Genomic DNA, 11,033 nt, shown 5'->3' with positions numbered 1-11,033 from the left:
TCATTTAATAGTTCTATATTAGTCTTGTAACTTCACTAGTGAGGGAAGCGTGTGGACAAAAGCGTAATATTTTTATTTTTACAGTTGTCTTTCCTTGATGAGCTTTGATTTCACTTAATGATTCCATGTTTACCTGTTCTATAGTATTGTTGTGTTCTCCAAGTTTTGGACACCTTTCAAAAATACCCTTATATGCATTTTGATGGGTTAACCATCTCCAGTAACACTTAAATGCATTTTTCCCTTTTTCCTTTTATGTTTATCTTGTTCTTTCTCATTTCTCATTTTGTTAATTTATCTATTTCAGTTACATAAATTCTGGTATCAACATGAATAAAAGTTGGATATGGTGTCAAGATAAGTTGTCAGATGAATACACTAATGGGGTTAAATCATTCATCGAACTGGCAAAAAATCATCTAGACAATGATAACAAGACTCGTCCTTATCAGCGTTGTCATAATGTATACATTCAAAATATTGATGTGGTTGAGCGGCATTTATGGGTGAAAGGATTTTCTTGAGATTATCAAAATTGGATTTTTCATAGAACCAATGACAGTAAGTGCTGTTGATGATGATTCAGAAGGTGTCCAAGATGATGGGGAAGATGATGATATGATGGCAGCATTGCAAGATGCCGCAGGGGGAATGTATTTTAATGTTACTGGAGATGGTTTTCCCGAAGAACAAAATACATCTAAAGAAGATTTTTCGGATCTATTTCAACAAGCTGAAAAAGAGTTATACCCAGGTTGTACCAAATTTTCTGCACTGACATTTATAGTGAAGTTAACAAATATTAAGGAGTTAAATCGTTGGAGTGACAAGTCATTTGACATGTTACTTCAATTACTGAGGGAAGCATTTCCAAAAGGAACTAAGATTGGAAAATCACTATACAAGGTAAGACATATGTTACGAGAACTTGGTTTAGGATATGAGTCAATTGATGCATGTAAGTGGGATTGTGCACTATTTTGGAAGTAGAATAAAGATTTGGATAAATGTCCTATCTGTGCTGAACCATGTTACAAATTTCAAAATGCTAAGGGTAAACGTATTCCTCATGAGGTCTTACGATATTTTCCTATCACTCCAAGATTACAGTGACTATTTAAGTCTCGACATAATGCTGCTGATATGAGATGGCATAAAGAGAAGCATCCTAACAAAGAAGGTGTGTTAAAGCATCCAGCTGATGGAGAAGCATGGAAGCACTTTTATGAAAAATTTCCAACATTCTCTGCAGAACCCGAGACGTTCGTTTAGGTCTTGCGACTGATGGATTTAACCCTTTTGGTAACATGAGCATCGGATACAGTATGTGGCCAATGATATTGGTTCCATATAACATGCCATCATGGATATGTATGATGGAGAATTTTTTTTTTGATGTCGTTATTAATACCTGGTCCACAGGCACCCGGAAAGGATATTGATATATATCTAAGACCTTTAATTGATGAGTTGATAGATTTGTGGGATAGAGGTGTCATGACTTACAATGTGTCAACAAATGAAAATTTGAGAATGCACTCAGTAATGTTGTGGATGATACATGACTTTCCAGCATATGGGATAGTATATCGATAGAGTACGTAGGGCTATAAAGCATGTCCTATATGTAAAGAAGACACATTGTCACAACCATTCAGAAACCGAAGAAATTTACCTATACGCCATGCTTGGAGGAATAATACACAAGTCGATGGAAAGTCTGAACGGACGCCAGCTCCAAGAAACTTTATAGAAGTTGAAATGCTACAACAATTAGACAGAGTAAGAGAGGAAAAACCAAGAAAACATCCTGATAATGTTGATAGGAAGAGAAAACATGATTCATGTGAATTAAATTGGACAAAGAAAAGTATATTTTTTGAACTTGCTTATTGGTTTGAGTTGAAAATAAGACATATCTTGGATGTGATGCACATTGAGAAAAATATATGTGAAAATGTGGTTGGAACAATGTTGGGTATTGAGGGTAAATCAAAAGATACTGTTAAGGTATGGATGGATTTAGAGGACTTGGGAATCCGAAAGCATTTGCGTTTGCAACGTCATGGTAATCGAGTTTTGAAGCCGATAAGATGTTATTCGTTGACATTGGATGAGAAAAGAGAGTTTTGTAAGTTTATAAAATCTGTCCAATTTCTAGATGAATTTGCTACAAATATTTCAAAGAATGTAAAAGTCAAGGATGGTAAGATCACGAGTTTGAAAAGTCATGACTGTCATGTTCTATTCTAGCGGCTTTTTCCAATAGGTATAAGACCTTATGTCAATAAGGAGGTTAGTACTACAATAACTGAGTTAGCCATGTTCTTCCAAAAAATTTGTGCTCGGAAGCTTACTATTTCAGACTTAGACGCTATGCAAGATGGGATTGTAATTACATTGTGCAAGTTGGAAAAAAAATTTCCTCCTGCCTTCTTCGATATCATGTTCCATTTAGCAGTCCAATTACCCTATGAGGCGAAGATGGATGGACCAGTGCATACTCGTTGGATGTATCCATTTGAAAGGTAATATCAACACTTTTAAGATAATCATGTTCGCAAGTAAGTATGTATGCATCCTAAGTAATGGTTGTTTTATTTCATTTTAGAACTTTAGGAACATTGAAAAAATATGTGAAAAACAAAGCTTGTCCAGAAGGTTCAATTACTGAGGGATATGTCAATAAGGAGGCATTGACTTACTGTTCGATGTACCTTCGTGGTATTGAAACTCAATTCAACATACCAGAACGTACTGGGGGCTATGATAAGCAAAATTAGTCAACTTTATCAGTTTTCACTCAACTAGCAAAGCCATTTGGGAGCATTCAATACCTTGAGCTGTCACATGACGAAAAGAATAAGGCTCATTGGCACATTCTTTATAATTGCATGGAGTTGGAACGTTACATAATGTACGGACTTTCCATATAATACTTGTAACATTATTATAAGTTAGTACATGATAATACTAATTACATCATAATTACAGCGGGCACACTGAAGTATTGCAAAATAGAGGTGTTATTAACATTGATGAAATATGTGAGAAAGAATTTCCAGGTTGGTTTAAAGAAAAAGTAAGTTCTTTTCCAAGCTCAAATATTTGTATTTTTTAAAATATAGTATTATGTTACCATCTAATTGTTATGCATGCATTTTCACGGATCAAATCGTTATATTTATGTAAGGATCCTAATGTAAGCAAAGAGTTGTATACACTGGCATGTGGACCAAATTACAAAATAAAATCCTATAGAGCATGTGATGTGAATGGAGTTCGGTATCGCACCAAATCACGTGATGCTGGACGTGTCACACAAAATAGTAGCATTTGGGTTGAAGTTGAATGTTGTGATTACTATGGACTAATTGAGGAGATTCTTGAACTGAATTATACTTTTGACCACAAAGTTGAACTTTTTAAGTGCACGTGGTATGACCCAAATGTAAGTAGAAAGAATATACACACAGACATTGGCATCACGAGCATCAACATAAGTGCACATTGGTATGAAAATGAACCTTATGTGCTCTCTAGACAAGCTTGCCAAGTGTTCTATGTGGATGATTATAAACTGGGTCAAAATTGGAAGGTGGTTCAAAAGTTCCATCATCGTCATGTGTTGGATGTTCCAGACAATTTGGATGAAAGAGATGGTAATGACAATAATGTTGAGCATGGTGAAAGTGAAGCTTATCAAGAAATAAGTTCTAAAGATGTTGAGATAACATTCGAATTAACATACATTGAGCAACTTAATTGAGAAGATGTTTGTCCAACACAAGTAATATTGCAAGATAAAGAAGTGAATGAAGATACATTGGTCGGTAGTCTTAGTGATATGGAAATCGAAGATGAACCGTTGTTGAATAGTGAAGACAGTGATGATTTAGACTCATTTGAATAGTTGTTCGTTACGTAACTATGTACTAAATAACTCATTTGCCATTTTAAATGAAGTTGTAACAAAGCCATATCCAATGAACTTCTTACGAATCTTCATGGATAATTAAGTTTTGTTTTCATTAATTCTTATTAGAATAATAAGAAATGAATCTTAATTGAAGATTTCTAACTAGAGTTAGACTAATGTAATTGAAACTTTCATTGATATGGTATGGTTTCTTACTATTTGGTTGTCTTAATCACATAAGGTATGATTAGCAAGGTGAGCTATATACGAGAAGGGAAGGAAAAGAAGCTATGATCTTGGGTGTGGGATTTGTTGTATGTTTGCTAATATACAATTAATTAACGTTGTAAAGTTTAATCATAATAAGTATTCATTTCTTCACCGTGTTTGCTTTGCTTGTTTTCTTAATACAAATACAGATGCCACTGAAAAGAAAGTCAAACCATCTCCTTGTCAACAAGGAGAGCACTCTAATCAATTACACATTCCTATTTTGATACCTTCTACAGCTCAATCATGTATAATAGGACTACTCAATCTAGTGTAGATCCTACTGATTTTGTGGATACTGCTGAGCAAGAGTCGTCCAATGGTATGTATTTAATGATTTTTAAGATAATGTGGGCCGACTCTTCATATTCAACAATATTAATTATCTTTAATTATCTTTTAGGTTCTCTTCATAAAAGAAAGCGAGGAATTAATCATGGTTTGACATCTCAGAGAATAATGGATGTTAGTAAGAAAAAATTAGTTGTACAAGCCAGGGAAGGAGATATGCATACCTTTGGTGAGACATCCTCGCCATTTGCTAATGAGATTGGTGTCATCATGCGAAACGTTGTTTCACAACGCTTGACTGGTTGGAGTCAGGCAACTCCTCATGATAGAGAATTAGCCTATAATCGTCTTCTTGTAAGTAAATTTTATAATTCATTTGGATTATGCTTAATACTATAATCACTAAAGTCTTATTTTCTCTTGGTTCAGGAAAAATTTGATGTTGACTTAAATGATCAACAGATGGTTGAAATTGTTGAAAGACATTATCGTGAGAGATACGAAGAACACAGAAGTGCATGTAATAAAAAATATAAATAGTTAAAATTGGATGGAAAAGATCTACAATGTAGGCCATCAATTGTTAAATCACAAGAGGATTGGGAATGGATGTGTGCACATTTTGAAAGTGATAAGTTTTTGGTATGTTATGTTATTATACTACTTTACAATATTGCTAATTAAAGCGGAATGATTGAGATGCCAAATTACTCACTTTGAGATATTGTTGTTGGTTCTAAGAAACGATCTGCAGCTAGGAAACTCAATCGTTCGAAGCTTCTTTATAATCACCATGGAGGGACTAGATCATTTACCGTAACTAGGGAATCACTGGTAATCCAATAGACTTAATCTCTTGCACTTTTAATCAGTAGTTTTTGTTAAACATGTTGACTTCTAGAGTGAGTATTGGTCTGGCTTATTAAGCAATTAAAGTTGGTTGGTTAAATAGCATTCAATTTTCTTAAGTTGAAATGTTTTATTAATTGTTGTTAATATATATCACTAGTCTACTTATCATTGCTCACTATGTTAGAATTATAACCCTTTGGACTTAAATGATGAATTAGGTGTTTTTTTCCCCTAGTTTAGGCTCGAGTATGAGGCTTAATATTTTAAATTTGCTTCCTTTAGTTGAAATAGGAATAATTAACTATCTTTTGGTTGATCCGACATAATTATTTCATGTTCAGTTTTACAAGACTATTTCAACTTCTAAGTGTGCTTCATAGAATACATATTCAAAAAGTAGACTTGATTTCTGAAAATGATGAAATTAGTTTTAAAAAAAAGGTTGTCATTAGAATGTTGGCTGACTTCTAGAAGGAGTATTAACATGTTTTCTATCCCTTGACTGTCATTAAATATTGTTGAAATGTTGTTGGATATGCTTTTCAGTCCCTGAGGCAATAGTTCTGTGGGATATGTTTAGTTGAATTTAAACTTCGACAGGTTTTATACTCTTCACTACTTTGGTAAAATGTTGAGGTTATCAATTATTTTCTAATTTGACTATATTATGACATTTTCTCCACCTTTTTCAGTCTACAAATGAAGAATTAGTTGGACATATTGAATTGTTTAGGAGGATGCATTCCACATCAAAAGGATGGGACAACCAACTAGTCGAGTCTCGATATGTAAGATATATCATTTATTACACAAAGATCTTAACATTAATATTATTTATTTTAACAACCTTTTTCTATTGTACGACAGAAAGAAATGGTGGAGTTACAACAATCACAAGCAGAGCTTGAAGATGAAGCACCTATAATGGATGAAGCAGAAATATGTGCTCAAGATCTTGGTAAGAGTGCTGGGACTATTTCTGGGATTGGACCTGCTAACAACGTAGTTACGGCTCCCCCTAAATTGATGCAACAGTTGAAAATTCTTACAAAACGAGATAAAGAGAAGGATAAAGCTATTAGTGAGCTTACACAAAGTCTCGAACAACAAGCATTACTTATCCAGAGCCATGTTGCACAAATGGATATGAGTCAGCATCTTCCAACAGAACCAACCAATGATCCACCTCCATCGCCTCCACCATCGCCATCAGTTGGTGCTGCAGTACTTTAATTACATTATTGAAGTTAAAATTTATCTTTTCCTGGTTAAATATTAGACATTTATGATTATACATTGACTATTAGTAGTTATCTATGCAATACAATTTTCTTTTGTAGAACATATTTGTTAAATTTAATATTCTATAGTTTTCGATATTGCTAAATTAGTAATTATGATGGTTGAAAATTGAAATATTGGACAAATTATTAGCAGGAATAAAAGAATAGTTAATATAAAAGTATTAATACATACGTCTAGCGACACATATTGGTTGATAATATCATTCTGGAACCAAATTATGGTCACTGAAACATAATGAAAAAATTGTTGTTCTTCACCGACCAATGATTGGTCACTATAGTTATCAATATTTACCGACCAACGATTGGTCCACGAAAGGTAGCACTATTCACCAACCATAGGTTGGTCACTATTTCATTATCTTCACCAACCAATCATTGGTTGTTGTTAGTGTGAAAATATTTTGTTCTAGTATATTTACCTACCAAAGTGTGGTCGCAAAAGAGTATAAGTAACAAACTTCTAACAATTATGAGCGACCAAAACATACTCCTTTTCGTGACCTTGTTGGTCGCTAAATATCTAACACTCAGCGACCATCTATCTTGGTCGCAAAAGACATTTGACGACAGTGAATCAACAAATTAATCAACTTATCAGCTACCAAAAATCAAACCCTACGGCGACCAGTATGTGGTCGTTTGAGATGACATGTACAACGACCAGTATGTATGGTCGTTGAAGAGATTTACCAACGGCGAATTTGCGACCATTAAGCGACCACAGATACATGGTGGCAAAAGGGCTCCAACGACTAGGAAAAACCTTTTAGTGACCAATAAGATTGGTCGTTGGATGCAAGTTTTTTTGTAGTGATCCTTCTAGCATAGTAGGATATCTTGAACAGTGTAATCCATACCCAACTGTGTGTCTTAATTATTTAAATACTCGAGTTAATGCCTTCCAATGATCAACACTCGGATTACTTGTAAATCTACTCAACTCGTTGACTACATATGCTATATCCGGACGCGTGCAATTGGTAATGTACATCAAACTGCCTATAACACACGAATATTCCAATTTAGATACGAGATTACCAGTATTTTTGGCTAAGTGTAAACATAAGTCTACTAGTGTTTTAACCAGTTTATCATCATATGTCTTAAATTTCTTAAGTATAGCCTCAATATAGTGTGATTGAGACAAAGACAAACCATTAAGTGTTTTAGAAATCTTAATTCCTATTCCCTAATATCACAATCGCAATTTCCGTATCTTTCACGTCAAAATGTTTGATCAACATTTTCTTAATTAAGGATATGATGTTCGAGTTATTTTCCATGATTAACATATCATCAAGGAATAAGCAAACACAGGGGTGGACCCAAGGGAGGTCCTACATGATCACCCAACTTTGATTTTTTTTTTTTTTTTTGATAAGTCTTGTTTGCTATTAATTGAAATCTAAATTTTAATCTAAATCAAAGTTAATAATTAATTTTAATAACATACTTCACAAAATCCTTAACTTTTTAATTTTTATCAAAATTTACTAAAAATATGATTTTGACCCCTTACCAAATAAGGGCAAAATTACAATAAATTTGAATTTCTCTCTCTCTCTCACCTTTTATCAAAACTTTAACCCTTCTAATTTTTATAATTTTTTTTATAATTTTTCTACAAATTATCACATCTACTACAAATTTTCACTTTTCAATTAATTAGAACCTGAATTTACATTTTCTCCTATCCTATTTGTGTACATAAAATGTTTCTAAACTGACTATATTCAATTTAATTTATATTTAACAAAATGTATTAATTTGATTGAATATTGGTTATATTTTTTTCCTTTTGATCACTTGAATTAATCGTATGTATTAAATACACTATAGATTTTTAAACGTAAATATGAATTTTCTTGTAATGAGCAAAATATTAATAAATTGATAGTTCGAAATCAAATGGATGAAAATGATGAGTAAAATATTAATGAGTAAATGTTTTTTAAATGTAAATTTGAATTTTCTCGGGTTGAGTATAAATTATTCAAAAATTAATAACAAAATATCCGATTTTTACAGAGTTTGATTGTGCCCCCAACTAAATATTTCTACGTCCGCCCCTAGGCATATGATAACGTATTATTTAAGTGTGTTTATGATATAGACACACTTGTCACATTCATTGATTTTGAAATCATTTGACAACATAGTTTTGTCAAATTTTTCATCACATTGCTTCGGTGCTTATTTTGAATCATATAACAATTTTACAAGCTTACACACATTTTTCTTATTTCCCGGAGCAGCAAATACTTCAAATAGTTCCATATGTATTTCTTCTTCTAATTTACCATTTAGGAATGCAGTTTTAACATTCATTTGATATATTTCAAGATTATGCAATGCCGCGATTGCAATCAATACACGTATAGAAGTGATCCTAGTAACAGGTGAATAGGTATTGAAGAAATCTAGTCCTTCCTTTTATCTATACCCTTTGACTACTAATCTAGCCTATATTCGTCTATTTATCCATCAGACTTTAATTTATTTTTGAAGATCCACTTGCAGCCAAACGCTTTATTTCCCTGAGGGATTTCAACCAATTCTCAAATATGGTTATTCATGATGGATTCAATTTTATTATTAATCGCTTCTTTCAAGAAAGGAGTTTTGGGAGAGGACATTGCTTCGTTAAATGTTCTTGGATCATTTTCTAGTAGATGTGTAAAAAATTCTAGACCAAAGGTTTTATGAATCCTTTGCCTTCTACTTGATTATTGTCATCTTTTAGATGGTTTTCATTTGTAGCATCATAAGTTCGTTTGTGTAAACTTATTTCTTTTTGCTTACAGGACTTTTTTCGCCTACCTGTAGCTAGCCCATCACTCGAGAGCCGTCGCTCAAGAATAGGTGAGCGATGGAGTTAAGCAAAAATTAAGGCCAATTTTTCCTCTATTTTTTTTTCCCAATTTTAGACCACAATTTCTCATTCATCCGAAATTGATTTTGAGCTTTCAAATATACCACGATAATCTACTCGACCAGTAAAGCGAGTTAATTTATTTACACTTGTAATTTGACTATCGAATCAAGTCCGAATATTTGATCGAAATTGACACGTAAGTCACTTTTTCCCATTTTTACACTTAATCAATTCCAACATACTCGTGGTTGGACAATCGTGTAGATAAGGCACACCTTAAATACATAGTGCTACATGCATATACATTCATAATACTTTTACACTTACAACATTCATTTCGATGAAGTTGTTAATGTGAGTCACGTGTAACATAAGAAAAGACTTTGTCATGAAGTTCGTCATAAGATACTTGAATTTGATGATAAGACTTCTTGTGCACATTAGTCGTACAATAATGCATTTGCTCGACTTATCAATCACGAAACCTGCAGCTGATGCTAGCATCCCATTTCAAAGAAGCTCAGTTTTTAAAGTAACCATTTAAAATGAACATCATTCCAATAATCATCACAATCCAAATCCATGTTCTCCACAAACTAAAAAAGGTGTCCCTTACCACCTTTGCCTACATGGAGGAGTCATCAACTTTACCATGTTGTTTAGAATTCCTTCCATACTAAAAAATTCAGCTTCATTAACATTGTGATTGTCGTTTAGAGATGTTAGCCATAAAAATGTTGTGTTTTTGTGATTGACAATTGTGCTCGTCTAAAGAATTGATATTTTCAGTTATAGTTGAGGTTCAGGAAAAAAGAGTTTTGCCATTCAAATGAGGCCAAATAATAGGTCCTATTGATAGTTGCCACCTCGGCCCTAGATCTGAATCTCATTTGGCCACCTCAGCCCCTGTTTAAGGGCCTATCATTTTGCCTGTCTCTATGGTAGGGCCAGTGATTTTCGTCCCTGTTGACACGTTCCCTAGTAGTTGTTACAGTTTTTTTGTGGCATCTCATCTAGCAACTATCAATGTTATGGATCAAATTCTTAAATTTCACTAGGCTTAGAGCTTCTGCAAGTAGTACAGATGAGCGGTGGGCTCCATATGACATTTTTGTTATGGAAAAAACCATAAAAATACCTTACAAAAGTGTTTCAGATGCTGAGTTGGCAGCTTTTGATTGGAACTTCTTTTTTTTTTTTTTTGGCCATGAACAAATGAAATACCTGTAAAAATTCTGTGAACTAAATTTTGTATGCCTAGCATTGTTTTTTGTTATTGTACTTAGGTGGTTATATTAGTATCACAATTTTTATTTGTTACATCATATTTTAATTGCGATTAAGCTTCTTAATCTTTGCTTGTAGTAGCAATTATTTCCTTAATTTTTTTGTCAAAATTTTATTTTCAAACTTTTGTTAGTTAGCATATCTCGTTCTTGATAACAATAATTTATGTCAAAATATTTTATTTTCATGCTTTGAAATAAGAGGAAAAAAATTTCGTACTTTTTATTTATTT

General features: G+C 33.0%; 1 protein-coding gene across 1 annotated transcript; it reads left to right on the top strand.

Moving 5' to 3' along the window:
- Positions 1 to 555: 555 nt before the first annotated feature.
- LOC111408629 lies at positions 556 to 3,769 on the top strand. Its single transcript, XM_023038369.1, has 8 exons — positions 556 to 906; positions 991 to 1,074; positions 1,123 to 1,266; positions 1,423 to 1,547; positions 1,659 to 2,131; positions 2,270 to 2,528; positions 2,995 to 3,082; positions 3,194 to 3,769. Exons 1-8 carry the CDS (start codon positions 556 to 558, stop codon positions 3,767 to 3,769), a joined length of 2,100 nt encoding a protein of 699 aa, XP_022894137.1.
- The last annotated feature ends 7,264 nt before the right edge of the window (positions 3,770 to 11,033 follow it).

Source organism: Olea europaea, chromosome 13 (assembly GCF_002742605.1).
Source record: "Olea europaea var. sylvestris chromosome 13, O_europaea_v1, whole genome shotgun sequence".
Taxonomy (NCBI): domain Eukaryota; kingdom Viridiplantae; phylum Streptophyta; class Magnoliopsida; order Lamiales; family Oleaceae; genus Olea; species Olea europaea.
Note: the sequence above shows the minus strand (reverse complement) of the source record. Positions and strands in the feature narration are given on the sequence as shown.